Source organism: Salmo salar, chromosome ssa20, assembly GCF_905237065.1.
Source record: "Salmo salar chromosome ssa20, Ssal_v3.1, whole genome shotgun sequence".
In the NCBI taxonomy this organism is placed as follows: domain Eukaryota; kingdom Metazoa; phylum Chordata; class Actinopteri; order Salmoniformes; family Salmonidae; genus Salmo; species Salmo salar.
The window spans coordinates 19,195,379-19,215,642 of record NC_059461.1 but is presented as its reverse complement, the minus strand read 5'-3'; the positions used below and the strand labels follow the sequence as shown (position 1 = coordinate 19,215,642).

General features: G+C 41.8%; 1 protein-coding gene across 3 annotated transcripts in view; it reads left to right on the top strand.

Moving 5' to 3' along the window:
- Positions 1-15,757, top strand: part of LOC106579986 (nuclear receptor subfamily 6 group A member 1-A) — a 104,886-nt gene extending 89,129 nt beyond the window's left edge. For 2 of the 3 annotated variants that reach the window (XM_014160476.2, XM_014160480.2), the window contains 8 exons: positions 4,247-4,477; positions 5,135-5,190; positions 7,335-7,504; positions 8,038-8,271; positions 8,512-8,766; positions 10,230-10,351; positions 10,527-10,679; positions 10,814-15,757. In XM_014160476.2, coding sequence (XP_014015951.1) covers positions 4,247-4,477; positions 5,135-5,190; positions 7,335-7,504; positions 8,038-8,271; positions 8,512-8,766; positions 10,230-10,351; positions 10,527-10,679; positions 10,814-10,953 — 1,361 coding nt within the window. In that variant the 3' untranslated portion in view covers positions 10,954-15,757. Of the gene's footprint in view, positions 1-2,605; positions 4,055-4,246; positions 4,478-5,134; positions 5,191-7,334; positions 7,505-8,037; positions 8,272-8,511; positions 8,767-10,229; positions 10,352-10,526; positions 10,680-10,813 lie in introns of those variants that run through there. The other variant, XM_014160481.2, reaches the window with a different exon arrangement.
- Positions 15,758-20,264: the final 4,507 nt, after the last annotated feature.

The following is a 20,264-nucleotide window of genomic DNA, read 5'->3' as shown; positions in this document are numbered from 1 at the left end:
AGCGACAGCCCCAAAACATCACTGCTCTAGAGGAGATCTGCATGGAGGAATGGGCCAAAATACCAGCAACAGTGTGTGAAAACCTTGTGAAGACTTACAGAAAACGTTTGACCTGTGTCATTGCCAACAAAGGGTATATAACAAAGTATTGAGAAACTTTTGTTATTGACCAAATACTTATTTTCCACCATAATTTGCAAATAAATTCATAAAGAATCCTACAATGTGATTTTCTGGATTTCTTTTCTCATTTTGTCTGTCATAGTTGAAGGGTACCTATGATGAAAATTACAGGCCTCTCTCATCTTTTTAAGTGGGTGAACTTGCACAATTGGTGGCTGACTAAATACTTTTTTGCCCCACTGTAGGTGCAGGAGCTCCACAATACATTTGAGCTAATATTCTATGAGAGGAACAGGAGCTCAAGCAGTAGCCCAAGTCAAGCGCTGATGATAGTAAATGTGTAAGGTAAAGGAAGCCTTTACACAGTATGGGTTGGCATGGGTTTAATGACCTTGTTGCTTTAGATCACTGCACCCATGTCTGCCTCTTATATCTGATGGGTTAGTCCATGCCTGGATGAGGGGAAAGTTCATGGCTATGTGAATTAGTGGTTGACCAAAGGCCGTCAGTAAGAGACTTACCTCAGAGCAGCTAGGGTTAATTTATGGGTTCAGGAGAAGGTAGCATTAACCAGGACCACTATAGCTGAGTTCTCACCAGTCTGTTTCAGGACTGGGTTATGGGACCAACAACCCAGTCGTCATTATTTACTGTTGGTAGAATCCAGTGAAAGCAGTTCAGTCTGCTCTCAGTTTGCTCATCACAGGAGGCTGTTGAGGGGGAGGTCGGCTCATAGTAATGGCTGGAAGGGAGTGAATGGAATGGCATTAAACACATAGAAACCATGTGTTTGATGTGTTCGATAACATTCCATTTATTCCATTCCAGCCATTACTATGAGCCCATCCTCACCAATTAAGGTGCCACCAGCTGCCTGTGGAGCGCACAAACTGCACCGGATCTCCATCTAACGTTCATCTGACATTCGCACCGCCGTTCGTTCGGTGGGGTGTGTTTTCGGGACCACCTGCCGCCGGTGGGCGTCTGACTGCTGACATTTTAGTGTAAATCTACATGTAGAATCGGTTTGAACTCAGTTTGGACTCCAGTTCTAGTCCTGGTGTAATAGGTGAGAATGGAGGTGAAAACCAGGGTTCTGGATGTTTCTCTCTGTATCTTTACGAAATCTCCCAATACAGTCTCCCATGTTGATCTGTAAACCTTCACTTTGATAACTTCACTGTTTATATTTTCCCAGTTAGTGGTCACCTGTTTTTCAGGATGAACCAGTTCATGGTACTTTATTTTGGGAGTTCTGTTTGAAGCAAACTCCCTACTTTAATGTTTACATATTTTGCACTACTCATTTCATATGTATATACTGTATTCTACTGTATTTTAGTCTATGCCGCTCCGACATTGCTGTCAGGTATTTATATATTCTTAATTCCATTCCTTTACTTTAGATTTGTGTGTATTGTTGTGAAATTGTTAGATATTACTGCACTATTGGAGCTATAAACACAAGCATTTCACTACACCCGCAATAACATCTGCTAAACATGGGTATGTGACCAATAATCTCATTGCAAGAGGCGTCACTACAGTCCCTGGTTTGAAACCAGGCTGTATCACATCCGGCTGTGATTGGGAGTCCCGTAGGGCAGTGCACAATTTGCCCAGCGCCGTCCGGGTTTGGCCGGGGTAGGCCATCATTGTAAATAAGAATTTGTTCTTAACTGACTAATATATATCTTTAAAAAATGTTTTTATTATACTTAGTAATGGATGATGATAAAGCGGGGACAACAAACCCCATGTAATTGCTGATTGACCAACAGAAACTGGGATGGGCTGCCTTGTTAACTGATATCATAATTAGGAAGCTAAGCCAGTAAGGTTGGGGTTGTTCTGTGTTATCTCTTCTTCTGGCAGCCGCTGCTTTGCTGGGCTATTCACTGTAACCATGGCGTCAACCCATCTGTTCAGAGCTTTTATGAGGGGGGATGGTGCGGGGGTTGAGGGGTGTGTGTGTGTGTGTGTGTGTGTTTGTGTGTTGGTGGACGGGGGTTGATCGATAGGGTAGCACTAACACGGTGGACAGCAGAGAGTAGGGAAAATAGGTTTTTCGGTCTAATTCATTCTCTGCCTGCATAGTGTTTTATTATCTAACCTAGAGGTAGATGGGGATTATGCCAGCTAAGATTTTAAACCGCTTTTTAAAGTTTGGTGTCCTCAAAGTGTGCTGGTCTGCAGATTGTGCCGTTTCTGTGGTGATTAGTAAAGTAACTAAGAATGTCATGAGTTCACAGAGGATTGTAAGTCTTCAATTTAAATCCTTAGTTGCTTCGTCTCTTTTTGGATTTATAAGTGAATGACCCATTGATATTTGAAGAGTCTAAACTATAAATGCCGCAATCAAATCAAATCCAACTTTATTTTTCACATACGCCAAATACAACCTTAACGTGAAATGCTTACTTACAAGCCCTTAACTAACAGTGCAGTTCAAGAAGAGTTAAACAAATATTTACCAAATAGACTTAAAGTAAAAAATAATTTTAAAAAAGTAACACACCTTATGCACTTAGTTCAAGTGTCGTTCCCCATCAGAACCCAAAATATAAGATTGGAGTAAAACAATGTTTGTAATCAACGTAAATCTAAACTGTATAGCCTCAAAACATGGTTAAAACTCTACATTTGGGATCATGTATGGTCAGTCCTTGCGCCCGTAGGTCTAGTAGTTACATTTCTCCAGCCCAATCCATTAGCTTTTTAGCAAAACAGGCGAGAACACTTTGTTATTGTTTCCATTAAGGATTCTAGCTTTAAGTACATCTCTCTCTATGATCCAAACTCCAACACGCACACCCAATGGAACGTATGCACACACAGACACATGAAAGCCAGAAATGTGACTCTATAGAGATGAATGTAAAGCCAAAAGCTATTTAGCATCAGTGATATTGGTATTTGGGGATAAGGGCTACTGTAGTAAGCTAGGTGTTTTGAACTTTATTCTGTTTTCACATCTGGGTCTCTCGTGGTCACCACATGTTGTTAATCTGCTGGCTAACCTTAAACTCAGAGCGCTGTGTAATTTAACCAACTATTTTTGAATGTGCTTCATTTGGAACATCCTGTTCCACTACTTCCTCAAAGGCAGCCCTTCCCTCGCCTTTACCCAAGCCCCCAAATATCCCCCAACATGTGTTCCAAGTTACTGCCCTCACTTGGTCTTAACAACATTTCACATTTTGAAACACTCAGCAGAAAAGCTGCACCATATACCCTTTGAGGAAACAAAGGTTAAGGCTAAAATGTAAAGGCTCTGGTCTGCACTGTTTGTCTCCTAAAGAAGACAGCTGTGATATGAACCTACCAGTTGGACACTGGAGGCTGCCGAGGGGAAGACGGAATAATGGCTGGAATTGGGTGGATGGAATGGTATCAAACATATGGAAACCATGTGTTTGATGTGTTCGATAACATTCCATTTGTTCCATTCCAGCCATTACTATGAGCCCATCATCCCCAATTAAGGTGTCACTGCCCGCCTGTGGAGTTAGAGAATCATTAACTGTTATTTGGTATTGTATATTTAAACAAATATAAATTCCCTTGTCACACCAGCGTGTTATGCTCACAGTGAGAGATTTAGACCTTACGTGGGCTTGCGTTTCAATGTACTCTGTATCTATGAAAAGGGGAGTGAATCTAGTCACCGAGTGGTGTTAGACTATAGCCACACGGAAGAGTTGAAATGACGCTGCCACTGTGTCTAAGGGAAAGGAGAGCCTGTAAACAAATCACCAGGCAGCCCAGCGTGTCGTTTAGCCTGGCCCTTTCTCTGCTCAGACCTACTGAATAAAACATTCAAGATGTCTGCCCTCTCTGCCCATTCTTCCTCCTAACATCCAGCTGGTTACACTGGTTGGCTACCCTAAGTTCCACGACGATGGTTAGAGCTGTAGGATACATATGCTGGGTGAGGACTTATGGCAACGGCTTTCCTTTCAGATCTGAGAGCAATTTTGATCATGCTGCATTTTCTCCGTAGATATTTCTCTTTATTATGTCCAACTTGTCATTGATGTTACTTGAATGTTGTGGTATGTGGCAGGCGTCTGTCAGGTTTTCTGTCTTCTGCTCTAACCAGTCATTCTGTCTCTTCTGTCAGATGTTGCAGCTGACCCACGTGTTTGCCTTATCTGTGGAGACCGCGCCACAGGCCTGCACTACGGCATCATCTCCTGCGAGGGCTGCAAGGGCTTCTTCAAGCGCAGCATCTGCAACAAGCGCGTGTACCGCTGCAGCCGCGACAAGAACTGCGAGATGTCGCGCAAGCAGCGCAACCGCTGCCAATACTGCCGCCTGCTCAAGTGTCTACAGATGGGAATGAACCGCAAAGGTAAGAGGAGACCTAAGAGGCAAGAGTGATGAACAGACGAGTGCCACGTATGCAGAGGCCTAGAATTCTGAGCTGAATGTACTGTACTAGAACCATAGTAGATGGTTCTAGAACCACAGGTTTCATTGGAAAATCTCCATGGGGTTTTCCACTAGATGGCACAGCCACAAAGTCAAAATTGGCTATATATCTTAAAAAATATATAAAAACAAAAACAATGTAATTTAAGGTTAGGCATAAGATTAGCTGTGTGGTTAGGGTTAATGCTAAGGTTTAACATGTGATTTTAAGAAGATAAATTGTATAAATGGGGGGGGTTGACTTTGTGGCAGTGTTAACTAGTGATGACCCCACCCTCTTATCAGCTCGCAGCTAGGCCGCCCAGCTCTGTTGTTATGTAGCTAGTGCTCTCTGCTGGATTGACTGTGTAGATGAAGTTTCACATTTTGCTGAACTCTTTCCTGATGATCTGCTGTGGCACAATCATAGCAGCCACCAGGTGGAGACATAGTACCAATGTTGCTATCACAACCCCTCTAGGAATTGTACTGTACTTGAGTGTTTTTTATATGTTGAAACCCAAACATAGTATTTTTAAAAACCATACAGTTTGTTTCTCATATTGTGGTGCTTATGGCTGTTCGGTGTGTTTTCCAGCAATCAGGGAAGATGGCATGCCAGGAGGGAGAAACAAAAGCATTGGGCCTGTTCAGGTAAATATTCACTGTGCACTCTACTACAGCTAATTAAAGCTAGTTTCCCACAGTGACTTTGATATTTCAGAACTGTTCTGAATTTTTTATTTCAATTTAAATAGCTTACTAAGAATTGTTATGTAAAAATGCTGGTAATTTCTAACCCATTGCCCTGAACTGTGATATTATAAATGGAATTGAACCCATCCTTGAAAGTGATTTCATGCTCACATTAACTTATCATTTCATTAGCTGTCTTTAAACAAGGTAATTGGGCAAATCAGCATCCCTAATTGCTTGCAGCACCAGTCATTATTTACAGTGTTCAATTCAATCTATGTCATTAACTCCTCCCGAGTTGAAGCGATGAGAGAAGATCGAAAATTAGGGGGTAAAAAAACCCAACATTAGATGAAGGATTAGCCATGCTTTTCAAATATCATTTTGGGATAGCTAAGATGTGGGTCGTTCCATGTCATTTCAGCAAGCCATGACACCCTCCATCTCAGATTGTTCTGAAATCATTTCTGCAGTTAGAAACAGATAACATAAGCATTCCGGAAGCATTATTTTGTTGAAATATAATTTGATCTCTTAGAAATTAAGCTAATTGACTGCACACAAATTGGATATTTTAATTTATAGGATTCATATAATATTCAATAATTATAGTACCTAACATCCAATTTGGACCAAACTTTTTTCTACCAATGAGTAAGACATGAGGAATCCAAAGAAGTGGTCAAAAGCCACCTACCCCCCCCCCCACATCAATCCCACTCTAAAAATAAGTATGTAGTATCAGTTCCCTATGTTTGACAAATAGAATGGAGCTGAGGCTCTGAGTATTGTTTCTTCATCCTATGTAATGTATTCTCAATGATTTTGGCCCCAAAAAATGTTTTATCCTGTTCAGAGAAATTAGTCATTGAAGTTATTGGGTTTGTGTCCCATCCCACATCCCAATTAACAAGTTCTGACCACTAGATGGTGCTGTTCCTGCTATTAGGTGATCTTTTTTTAAAGATTCCCCCAACCCCCATTATTAAAGGGATAGTTCACATAAATTACAAAATTGTAATATTGGTTCATACCCTGTAAGCAGGATGGGACATAAACACTTCAAAAAATGACACATTCTTCCGAACAGGGGAAAAAAACATCAACAAATTCACTGAGAATACATTACATAAGATGAAGAAACAATACTCCGAGCTGCAGCTCCGTACTACATGTCAAACATAGGGAACTGACACTATATACTCATTGTTGGGGTGGGATTGGTGTGGGGTATGGGGGGCTTTTGACAATTTCTTTGGATTCCTCATGTCTAACTCATTGTTAGAAAAAAGGTTTGTCCAAATCAGATGTTAGGTACTATAGTTATTATTAAATATATGAATCCTATATATTAAAATGGCCAATTTGGGTGCAATCAATTAGCTTAATATCTTAGAGATCAAGTTATATGTCAACAATATAATGTTGCAGGAATACTTATCGGTTTCTAACAATAAAACTATTTCAGAACAATTTGAGATGGTGGGTGTTGAAATCCTCTTTCTTGTGTTTTTTGAAGTGGAACGAGCCCTGTATGTGTGGGTGGGTGGGTGGGTGCGTGCGCATGTGCATGTGCATGGTGTGGCCTTGTGCCTCTGTGGAACAAGTTGTCCTAGGATAATTATACCCTGAGCAACAGTGCTATGTTAATCCATTCAGATGCCTGAAAACAATGCTGTAGTATTAACAGCTAAAGACTTGAAGTACCCAAGGGAATGAATTATAGTAGTTAATGGGCTTGCCAATGCCATGACTCTTTACATATTCTCTCTCTCTCTCTATCTCTGCTGTCTCTCTGCTCTCTCCCTCTCTCTCTCTCTGTCTTCCCTCTCTCTCTCTGCTGTCTCTCTCTGCTCTCTCTGCTCTCTCCCTCTCTCTCTCTCTGTCTTCCCTCTCTCTCTCTGCTGTCTCTGTCTGCTCTCTCTCTCTCTCTCTCTCTGTCTCTCTCTCTCTGTCTTCCCTCTCTCTCTCTCTGCTGTCTCTCTCTGCTCTCTCTGCTCTCTCTCTCTCTGTCTTCCCTCTCTCTCTCTGCTCTCTCTCTGCTCTTTTTCTGCTCTCTCTCGCTCTCTCTCTCTGTCTCTGTCTCTGTCTCTGTGTCACAGATCACAGATGAGGAGATTGAGCGGATCATGTCGGGACAGGAATTTAAGGAGGAAGCCAGTCTCCCGGAGCACACCTGGAGCAACAATGGTGACAGTAGTGACCACAGTTCCCCTAGCAACGGCGCCTCCGAGGGCAACCAGCCCTCACCCGCATCCACTCTGTCATCCAAGTGAGTTAGCAACTCCTCAACATTAGGGAGCGTCGTAGCCATTGTCAGCAGTTTGTCCGTTTACGAAATAATGAAGTGCCCCTGACGTCTCATTGCCAAGTTAGTAAGGTGTTTGCCACTAGAAGAATGCCTGAATGCAGTCTATTCAGACTTAGCAGTGATATCTGTAGAATGAATTCGTACCCGTATCTGCTGTTCTTGCTGTGGAGACATGCATAGTGTCTATCTACAAGCAGCAAGGCTAAATATAGTCTATGTAGTGTGGTGGTGTCTATTTGAATCTCTCTCTGTATCAACATCAACTTATCTATATCAGCCATGTACTCTGATTATGTTAGAAATGCAGAGAAATAGTTATTTATCAAACCTCAACAACATGGGCACCCTTAACAATTTCTGGCATTTAGTGTAAGTACAGTATGTAATTGAACAACTATTGTGAGTGAATTAACTCGCGGCAGTGACAGTTCTACTGTGTCTTCCATAATGTCTGAGGTGTTAGTGTGTTTGACCATTGTGTTTTCTCTGTCCAGTCGCTCTGTGGAGTTGAATGGCGGCTACACGGCTGCTCTCAGAGACCAGTACATGAACACCCCCATGAACACCCCCTACCAGCTGCTACCTCACCTCTTCAGCTACCATGCCCAGTCAGGCCTGCTTCCCCCCCAGCCCCGCAGCCTCTACCCCCAGTCGCACCCCCTGGTGCTGCAGCTAGTGGCTGCAGAGGACCTGGCTCCACTGGCCACCCCCATGCTGATAGAGGATGGGTGAGTAAGCCTGCTTAACCGGAAATATCTGCTGAGCCCTCAAACCGTGGCGTGTTTTTTTGACATACCAATTCCAGCAGACATCTATTTGTAAATGTGTTTTACAATATGAATTGTTCAACCGTGTGACCAGGTCAGCTACAACTCCTGGCCCAACACAATGACATGAACACTTTGCTGTTATGAAGCCTGTCGATATTCACATCCGCGTCTCTCTGTCTCCCCTGTTATGTGTGTCAGGTACAAGGTGACTCAGGTGGAGTTGTTTGCGCTGCTGTGTCGTCTGGCCGACGAGCTGCTGTTTCGTCAGATCTCGTGGATCAAGAAGCTGCCGTTCTTCTGCGAGCTGTCCATCGAGGACTACACCTGTCTGCTCAGCTCCACCTGGCAGGAGCTCATCCTGCTCTCCTGCCTCACCATCTACAGTGCGCAGATCTTTGGAGACCTGGCCGACGTCACCGCCAAGTACACGCCCTCTGAGGGCGAGATGCAGGGGTGAGTATTGCCCGACAGTGGGATCACTGTCAGGGTTAATTAACCAATGATACTAGGTTGTGTTCACGTTTATTTTGGAATCATTGTATGGAAGGAGACCATTTAGCTGGGACACCATCCTCTTCTGCCGAGTGGCGCAGCGGTCTAAGGCAGCGGTCTAAGGCGGTCTAAGGCACTGCATCTCAGTGCTTTAGGCGTCACCATGGTTTGATTCCAGGCTGTATCACAACCAGCCGTGATTGGGAGTCCCATAGGGCGGCGCACAATTAGCCCAGCGTCTTCCGGGTTTGGCCGGTATAGGCCGTCATTTAAAAAATGTAAATAAAATTCTCCTTTTGTGTTGGCGTTCATTTATTTTTTATTTAACCTTTATTTAACTAGGCAAGTCAGTTAAGAACAAATTCTTATTTACAATGACGGCCTAGGAACAGTGGGTTAACTGCCTTGTTCAGGGGCAGAACGACAGATTTGTACCTTGTCAGCTCGGGGATTCGATCTAGCAACCTTTCGGTTACTAGGCCAACGCTCTAACCACTAGGCTACCCTGCTGCCCCAGATGTTAGAAGGCAATAGTCTTTGCTTACCTAGACTTATGTTATTGTAGTATTTTTGGGAGGTGTGGTGGCTGAATATGGCTCTAAAGAGAAGGGATGATGTCAAAATGTGAGTTGTGTTTCCTTCTGCAACAACAGTCTCCTACAGAGACCACCGTTCCACTCTGTGGGTTCACAATCTCTAAAGGCTGTGATATTTCGACCATTACATCGGGGTATATTGGTTTTGGAAGTGTGCCAGTGAACTGTCCTGTGAGGTGGACGACTCCTCAGGACTGTGGCTAGCACTGTCTGGGCCATTATGAAATACAGGTCTGTCCCTCTGTCCCAGATTGGCCATAATACTGTGGGGGCTTGGTTGTGTGTAAATCAGACCAGAATTATCAGCCCTTTTGGCACACTTGTTCCTAATTTTCTATTGGATTTACGGCTGGGTTGTGTTGCAATGGCCCATTTGCCTGCAGTTTGCACATTCAAGGAGAAGGTGTCTGATTTACTAAGCCAGTGCTAAGCGGTGTGTAGGCACATGTACTAAAGAGATTAAGATTTAAGGGGAGCTGCGGAGACGGGTATAGAGATTGATGAGCACAGTTGTTCAGTTTGCCATATTTAAGTACATGCTCCTTCCTTAAAGCTAAAGGAAATGTTTAGTCAGTGAGATGAATGTCCTTAATCACTTGTAGTGGATCAGGCCCCCCCCACTGCTCATCATCTTATTACGGTCATGATTGAATCAACTATCATAAATCTACTCTCCCTTAACTTTGTTATTTCTTTGTGATTTTCCACTTCTGTAGCTGTGTGTACAAGAGCTGGTAGTCTTGTTGATTTTGTGGGTTGTTTGCGAGTGAGCGGGCGTGCGTATCACATTTCACAACCTCACCATGTTTCTGTATGCGCCGTCTCCAGGTTCAGTGAGAATGGCATGGAGGTGATGGAGAGGCTGATCTATCTGTTCCGCAAGTTCCACCAGTTGAAGGTCAGCAACGAGGAGTACGCCTGCATGAAAGCCATCAACTTCTTGAACCAAGGTAACACACACACACACACACACACACACACACAAACACAGTACTGATCCTTAAGGAATTTCCTAAACTCCTCCGCTGCTCAGATGCTTTATTGAATAAAAAGAATGCAAACGTCACACATACATGAACAGTAGCTAAGGTCCTCTCCTCAATGTGTCCCTGTCTGTCTGTGCAGATATCCGCGGTTTGACTAACGTCTCCCAGTTGGAGCAGCTGAACAAGCGCTACTGGTACGTGTGTCAGGACTACACTGAGTACAAGTACCCTCACCAGCCCAAACGCTTCCCTGAGATCATGATGTGTCTGCCAGAGATCCGCTTCATGGCAGGTAAGTTGGGGCATCTATCGGGGATTGGCATGGCGGGCGGTGTATTATGAAATGCTAATATAAAGGTCCATAACAAGGTAGGTGATAGGATAATTGTTCTGTACTCACACCCTGTGAAACATGTTTCTTTCCAGGCAAGCTGGTGAATGTTCCCCTGGAACAGCTCCCCCTTTTGTTCAAAGCAGTCTTGCACTCCTGCAAATCCAGCCTAATCAGCTACAGGACAGGAAGTTCCCCCTGTCTGACTTCTACGGGTACCTCCCCTGGGAACTGAGCCCTGCCCTGCTGGCTCTAGGACCATCCCTTTACTCAGAGCTGGCCTAGGGGGCAGGGCAAGGGACTGGTCCTCCTTCCTGTGAATGTGACAAGCAGCTAGTTTTATAAAACTTTTTTTTCTCTATATATTTATTACACGACAGAGCTGAATGTATGCTGATTTATGCTGTGCACATGCTTCTGTACAAACTAAATGCACATTGATGCATTGGTCTTTGGAGTTTACAAGTGTGTATCCGATTGCTCAATGTGTCGGTGTTGCCATTGTTAGAACTTGATTTTAAACATTTATTTTATTCGGATGGGGCCGGATATAAATGAGTTGACAAGTGTTTTGAGACTACCTCAGGAAGATTTTGTTTCTATTTTCAGGTACCTTTTTCTCGCTGTTTTGAAATGAAGAGTTGCCCAGTCTAAATCCAATCCCTGTAAATGCTTTAAACTCCTGAATCGTAGATTGATAAGTAGGCCTTTACCACAAAATTGACCAAAGGCATTGCTGTATATTGAACCAAAGATAAAAAAGCGTTCACCCCTGCAATCAACAAATGAATATTCACTACTGGTGTATTGTCCCCCTTCTTGTAGTATTTTTCTATACTGTGTTACACACACCCTCTCTTACAGAACCCACAGACAGACTTCCTGTAAGGGATGGGCTGGTCAGTTTTGAACATTCCTAGACTTTCAGTGAGGTGACATTTATCTGGATTGTGGGATCTTCGTAGAAAACGAGCATACGGGTATTTTCTACAATCATAGACTGCGGAACAAATTGAATTGCAGGGGTAGGGGAAGTTTGCTATTAGCTGTATTGATTTTTGTTGTTGTTGACCAAAGTGTTATGCAAAGCTTTTTCAAGCAGAACCCATAGATGGGTGATGAGCCGATAGCTCAGTGTAATGATTTCTTATCAATGAAGGACCCGAATAAGAAATGAATCAATGTGCGTTGGAGCTGGAGGGGAGACCTTCTGCTGACAGACAGACACACAGTGTAGCTGGTTCCCGTCCTAACCCCTAACGCTGAGACACCACAGACAAAGGCCCCACTGTCTTCCCTCCTAGTCCCTGTAGCACCCATTTGTTGCTCCAGACATACAACTTTTAGCCCTCCACTGGTACTCCCTTGCCCAATCCTTAGCCTCTGCACATGCTCATTGGGTTGGTGGTCCAGTCCGCACAGTTAGGCTAGAAGGAAATGCTGGCCTGCTCATTTTTACTACTACATCTTTAGACAGACAGTGTTGGGTTAGGAATGCTCAGGTGACTACTTTTTGGCTGTAAAAGAGGAGAGATGGAGGAGACATTAGGGGCTTGTCTATTCATCTGGAAGGACTAGAGGTTACTTCCGGCTTGCACATCATCTGAGACAGATATGCACATTGTTTTAAAAAAGAAACATACAGAGAAATAGGTTCTTTATTTTCTAAGTATGAGATGATAATTTCACCCACTTGAAGAGTCTTTTTGATCATTCAAGTTTTATCTGTTTCATAGTAACCGTTGTTTGAACATTTGGGGCAATGCAGTCCTTAAAACGACTCTCTTTTATGCGTGCTGTGGTGAGGCAAGACACATTCTTTGACCATGACCTTGGCAAAGTTCCCACCCTGCATGCTCCTCTCTCTCAGGTCCTTGTGGACCTGTATTTAAACAGGGTAAAGTGAGTGTTATGTATTGCATTCAGGAGTTATTCAGTGATCACAATGCTGATGTACTTGTAGGATTTGTAGTCGTAGGATTCAGGACATTGTAGGTCCTTTTTAGAAGGTGTTTTCTTTTTCAAATACTTTCCTGTTTTACAAAAGTGAATGTGTTGGTTTTAAGGGCATGTTTTAGAACAGATTGTTTCAGAACAGATTTAAAACAACTGGTGAACCAGTACCCCCAGTTCAGTGTTGAGCTGATTTGGCTGAAGGTGGTCTGAGACAGGGCAGAAATGCCAGAGATGCCCCTTTCCAAACTGAGCATGCTCAAAATAACCTCAACTATCAGGTAGGCTTACTCTCTCCCTTCATCACTACTGTAAGTCCATCCTAGTTTGTCTATCTCAGCCTTAACACTACTACCTGCCTTAAAGGACAATTTGTCCGTTGTTGACATAGTCCCAAAAATGTTTTGCTTGTCAGCAATCAATTTTAAAGATATGTAACTTTCAGAATACAGAAATCATCCCCATATGATGCATCTCTGGGTGGAATGTTCCTTTAACACTGTACTATCTTATGCCCTGAACCTTTGAATACTTTCACCAATGGTGTGTTCTTTCTTTCAGTAGTTTTCAAGTAGCCACCTTTCCATGTTTTGTTTTTATACATTTTCAATGTTATTGTTAAAGCTAGAATCCTTAATTAGAACAATAACAAAGTGGTCACCCCGCCTTAGTTTTGGTAAAAAGCTGAGGGATGGGCCTGGAGAAATGAAATGCAAGGACTGACCATCCATGACATCAATTCTAGTTTTAACCATGTTTTGAGGCTATACAGTGTTTGTTTACATTGACATGGATGTTGGATGTGATTCTATCAACTCATTCCCTTGTCTCTGCTGTAATTTAAGTTCCCAAAGAATATAGTGCGTATGGTATTGATATTACAATTCAAAAGTGTTTATGGATTGATCACTTTTGCTATTACCAAAAACATGTTACAGATTTGATGAATAAAATGATATCTGCAGACAGTGAATTAACTCAGCAGAAGACAGGCACCTGTGAAACTGGTAAATAGTATGCATATTTATGCATGATCCTTCACATGCAAAGCCTTTACTGTATTCCCCAGTGTCATTTGGGCCTGAGGTGTGGAGTTTTCAACTCAGATATTAGATGGGAGTCACACACTGTTTTCTTTCAGTTGACCATCTGTGAACAAAGCAGAGAACATTGCGGTGTGCCAGAAGCCATGGTGGGGAGCAGCCAGCCACTGGTCTGGGGGACTCAGTGCATATGGCACTCCTAAACTCAGGGATCAGACATTTTTAGGATACTTGTGTTTGAGACCCTAGCCCAGTGCTGCTGCTGCCATACAGTGTCACTCTGGCCATCATACATGAATATAGGGACTCTAAGTGGCAGATTATTCCTCGCAGTCTCTTTTCAAATCAAACGTTACATTGCTACCTTGCTGCCAACACCTCTCATGTTTTGAAACACATGTAATACAAACTCATTACCATTCTTACTATTTTCTGGAATGTGTTTTTACAGATAATGGATATGTAATTTGCAATTTCTATACTGAAACTACCTCTTTTTGTGTGTCATCACGTTGCTATCTTTCACACAGGTAATGTTTAAAAAAAAATCATATTTATTGGTTTCATTGCACCAATGTTCTGTTATTTTGTGTCTCTTATTTCATCCAGTTACCTCGCTGTTACCTATTTTGCATGTAAACTTTTCCTGATATGTTTTTCCGTGGTACCTCAGGAGAAACTGCAGCCTCACCCTTGGTGGATGGGAGTCAGTTTGACCACCTTGCCAGTTTTACATTTACTCTGACAACTTTGCTCTGCGATCGATCATGTACTTTACAACGTCACACCAAGTGATCAATGAAAACGGATCAGACTGATGACTTATCTACAACATCATGACCGTACATTACCAATCATAAACACTTTAAGGACTCTTGGAAGATTAGTCCAAATGGGGACTAAAAGAGATCCAAATAAAATCAAACACACCTGATTACCATACCAAATCATTTCTATGGGAATCTCGGCATACTGTATGTAATCACATGCCATAGGCGGTTACCATTTGTTCACTTTTCTGCGGTCGTTTTATCAATACTTCCCATTTTACTGGTGAATCAGTGTTTCTTTGTACAGTTTATATAGCAACATGTAACCCAGTATGGTATTCCAATCAATGTATTGTGTTCATTCACTATATTTATATAGTTTAAGATGGGGTGTACCAAACTATGTAAAGGCGAAGTGTAAAGACTTTAAAAGGGTTAAATGATCAGTATCATGTTTGATATTTAGAATGCTGCTTGTGAGTGATTATTCATTAGAATGTAACTTTGGCCCTTCTGTCATATCCTGTTAACATGCTTTTCTTCACTCATCTCAACAATGAATGGTTTTCTGTTATAACAGTGTTATTACAAGCTTATTCAGTGTTATTACAATTCATTCGTTGAAGCTCCTTATTAAGGAGCCCACAATGGGGCAACTAGAGCAGATCAAATCAGAACATATCTCAGGGAACAACGTCTTAAAGTATTTCCGTTGAATCTGCACCACTGGATACGCAGATGAAATGCATTACATTTTTATCTGCCATGTTTTCTTCTCCTTAAAAGGATACTTTAAGGGATCCCCAGAGTCAGGTGAACTCATGGATACCATGTTTATGTCTCTGCATCCAGTATGAGGGAAGTTAGAGGTAGTTTCGCGAGCCAATGCTAAGTACCGTTAGCTCAATGAATGGAACTCAAATGCAACAACTAGCATGCTAGCTGTTGCCATAGATTTCCAGTCATTGCGCCGATTCAGAGGGGTTGGGTTAAATGCGGAAGACACATTTCAGGTGAAGGCATTCAGTTGTACAACTGACTAGGTATCCCCCTTTCCCTAATGCTAGGTAGAAGTGACTCGGACTCTGGGGAAGTAGATAAAGGGTTTCATTGCCAAAATCCCGAAGTATCCCTTTAAATCTTTTGAAAAACCTCTCTCCTCTGCTTTTCTTACTTGAACTACCTGTGACAAATGTGATCCATATGTGTTAAACGCATGTTTAGAATATGTTAGGACTTGAAACCAAATAAATGTGAACGTTATGCAACTGTGCAGTTGTTGTCATGTCAATTATTATTTAACAGGTTAGTGACCAGTGTGAAGAGTCTATGCTTCCCTTTTGTTTGATGCTTATTTGCTATAAACAAAAATAACCATTGCTATCTGATAGTATTAAGCTTACCAAGACATGTACTTGTACATCTAGGGTTTAAGGGACACACTCTTTCTCTGTCATTTGAAGCCCGTCAGCAGATTTTGGATGGGCCTAATCTGTGTGTCCCTGACCCATCTAGCCTAATTTGTTTTGCAGACTGAGAAAGCCTATCATTCACACACACACATACACAAAAACAAACCGTTCCTGCAATAGAGAGAGAAAGATCTGTATCTAGACAACATGAATTATGATCATCTACATTTAGGGTGTAACTAAAACGCAGGACCAGGGACAGGATCACAGTGTACTGCACCTTTGGTAGAATCTGAATGCTAAAGCTGAATGGAACTGCAATGCATATTGAAATGTAAAGCAATGAATCTCAATGCCGTACTTCATATAGTCAAAGGAGAGGAGGAGATCGAGGCCAAACACACGATCGACAGTGACATTGTCCTGTTTAGGTTATCTGGAGATTGATCAGTGGAGCTGCTGCTTGCATCATGTCTGTGATCCGGCCCAGGAGTGGTCCATTGGCAGAGAAGGGCCTACTTATCTGCTCAAGGCTGAGCAAGGCGAGGGGATTTTGACAGGCTGTTCTAACAGCAGCCCCTCTTCTCTCCTCTGACAGGATCCCCTCCTTCACTGACTGACCTCCACTCTCAGGCTCACTCAAGGCTGGAGGTGTGGAGTCCCTTTCAATGGAGATGTATCATGCAGGGATAACAAAGGGGAAAATGTATCCTGTGCATGGATTGTGTTGAATATGATGGTGTATATCTGACATAATAGCAAATCCTATCAATACCACTATTTACATCTACCACACACAATAGAGAAATGGGCCATACCATGACAAATGCAGTATACACAATTCAATGCATTATTATAACCCTATAAAAGTCACAAAATCATTAACATCGTCAAGACCAAAATATTCTGAACCAAATATGGTTATAGTATGTGTTGTGCAGCTCCCAGTCAGGACAGGGTTGAGAGGTCTTAATTGCAGGCCCTGGCAGCGTTAGGTTTCGAGTGGCCCACCATAGCGGGAGCTGCCCTTTAGAAATGCCACCCTCTGAGCCAGGTTCTCTTATCAGAACTAAAAGTCCAATATCCTATCTCTTTGATAAGAGCCAGAGGTTTGATAAACACAGAGTTGGAGCTGAGATAGAAGAGCACAGTACCACAGATTTAGGGGAGTATTGCTGCTTTGATTAAGATGTAAAGACAATCTAGAATAAATGACACATCTTTACTTGTCTTGCCAAGGGGTTTCATCATAACAAGCCTTTGGGAGTCACACACATATTCCTCCTCCAACTGCACTATCATTTGTTAATTTTGTTCGCTCAGTGCCTTGACGGTGTATGCTTTTACTGTAATATGACTTTGTTGGTAGCAGTGATGGTGTTGGTGTTTAATTCAACTAGCCCCATGACACCTGCCTGTGCTTTAGGTTGAGCCCATTTACGTTACTCTTGGAGACGTGTCAAGGCCTGACCCCTCACCAAAATGAGAGAGATACAAGTGAAGAGAGAGAGAGGGGGATGGAGAAAGTGAGGTAGGAAAAATCCTTAGAGAGGGTGGATAAAGACATAGATAGAGAGAGAGAGTGAAAGAGAGAGAGAAAGATAGATAGAGAGAGAGAGCATTTCGGGAGCATGTAGCATGGACTGTAGGGAAATGGCGGCGGCATCAGAGAAATGTGAGGGAACAAGGTTAGATCCCTCTGAAAGTGTGTCAGTTGGCAGAGGGTGAGGAATGGTGGGACTGTTATCGTAAGGCAGCGGGGCTGGAGTGCGCCAGGGTCAAGGGGAACAACATGATAGGGCCCCCCCAAGGGAAGTGGGGAGATGTGGAGAGGGGGGAGACGAGAGAGAGGGGGAGATGACCACACCTGGAGAAACCACACTTCAGGAGCGTGGCAGAAAGGACACAGGCCAATAAATCCAAGTGGACACTGATAGGCCTGTACTGTCAAGGCTGAAAGACCCTTGAATCTCCATAATGATCTTCTGGTTGCTAAAGGAGAAATCTGCGGTTTAAACAATAACAAAGTTGGGCCTGGAGAAATGTAACCACTGTCAAATTCATAGACAGAGCAATGAATGCATTGACTGATCATCCATGATATTAAAATAATAATTTTAACCATGTTTTGGGGCTATGCTGCTTGCAAACAATGGAGTAAAGCAAGCTTATATTTTGAGTTCTTACTGTATATGCTATTCTTCAAGAATCAATGGGTAAATAATTAATTTCAAAGTTTAAAAAGTAAATAAATAAATCATTAAATCGATGTTCAAATGGCAGATTGCCCCTTTAAAGATGTACAACAGGAACAAATGACATGCCTGTTGAGTTTATAAGGAAATAACAATCGAAAATGGATTCAAATAATTTGTATATATTGTTTAAGATATGTTTGGCCTTATAAATATACATATATTTTAAATATATATTTTGTTCTTGTCTCCTCAAATTCTCTGTCTGGTGTCAGAGATTTATAATGGATAAAAAGCTATAAATGCTATAATCTTACCTAATGAATACCTACCAGGCTGTTGTAACCTTGAATGCAAATGGGCTTCTGGCAGACGCCAACATTTGAACATCTGCTCGTCCAGTTAATCACTTCAATCTGATTCCCTTCATGAGAGCATGCTCATAAATGAAAACAGCATTTTAATAAATGCTCATATCAAACATTGAGCGATATAACCCTGATTCTCAGGGCCAGGAAATGAAATTGAGGGAAAACAAATGAGAATTTGTTTAAAGTTTTGTATTTGCGTCTATAACAATTTGGAGGCAAAAGAGATTGAGGACTTTTAGATCTGTCTCCAAATTTTGAGAGGAGAGTTTTGGTCAAGGACAGCTCCAGGAGGTTTGCCAGGCAGTAACAGTAATATCTGTACTGTACATGTTAAAGTGGCTGTACTGTCCAGAGAGTCTATATTGACAGATCCATCTCAAACTTTTATTATAGTACACTACTCTGTACTAGACAACTGGGTTGCTCCTGTCTTTCTCATTACTGAATGTTTTGCCAAACAAACATTTATAAATGCGGTTTCTGAAGATTTCTGACATGTTCAAATGTGAAGGACAGAGCATTTTTGGACTGAAGTGAAAGCAGAAAAATATTCTAAAGAGAGATGTACTACAACAATAGACTGTATAGGCTCTTTTGATGCATACCAAGTTGATACTGCATGAAATTACTTTGACTGCTATAATGGATTATTAAACCAAAATATAGGGATATGTTTAAGTGTGTGCAAGGTTTCATTTGAGGATGACCTTGTGAGGGCATGTTTCTATTGTTGTTGAACACAAAGCTGATTTCTCAAAAGAGCACTAAAGGAAACGGCTGTTAAATTTCAGCAATAAGTCAAGGCCAAGGAATGGTATTAATGTATTGAGGTGCTCCATCTATGCTGTAGGCCTTGGCTTGCATCTCCCAGCTCTGAGCATCAATGAGGCTAAGCACAAATACTGAAAGGCCTGCATTGTTTTATTGGTTTCTCCCAATTACTATTCAATACCGTCTCCTACTACCTTATTATTACTACTTACTTACTTACTAATTACTTACTTACTTACTTACTTACTTACTCAGTGGTGTAAAGTACTTAAGTAAAAATACTTTAAAGTACTACTTAGGGAGCTTTTGGGGGTATCTGTACTTTACTTTACTATTTGTATTTTTGACAACTTTTACTTTTACTTCACAACATTCCTAGTGAAAATAATGTGCTTTTTACTCCATACATTTTCCCTGACACCCAAAAGTTCTTGTTACATTTTGAATGCTTAGCAGGACAGAAAATGGTCCAATTCACACACTAATCAAGAGAACATCCCTAGTTATCCCTACTGTCTCTTATCTGGCGGACTCACTAAGCACAAATGCTTCGTTTGTTAATTATGTCTGAGTGTTGGAGTGTGCACCTGGCTATCTGTGAATTTCAAAAATCAAGACAATTGTGCAGTCTGGTTTGCTTAATAAAAGAAATTTGAAATGATTTATACTTTTACTTTTGATACTTAAGTATGTTTACTTTTAGACTTTTACTCAAGTAGTATTTTATTGGGTGACTTTCACTTTTACTGTAGTCATTTTCTATTAAGTTATCTTTACTTTTACTCAAGTATGACACTTTTTCCACCACTGTACTACTACTTACTTAGTACTTACTTCCTATAATAATTAATAACTAATACAATCCCCAATGCTCACAGTAGGCCTGCTGTCCATGCTTCAACCACTACTGAAAGAGTGTTTGGTTTTGTAGTCCTTGGTAGTTTATATGTATCAAGATGGTAGTCTATATACATAGAGTAGACCACCAGAGGGCATAACTCCAAAATAGTCATTACAGATACCCATGTTCA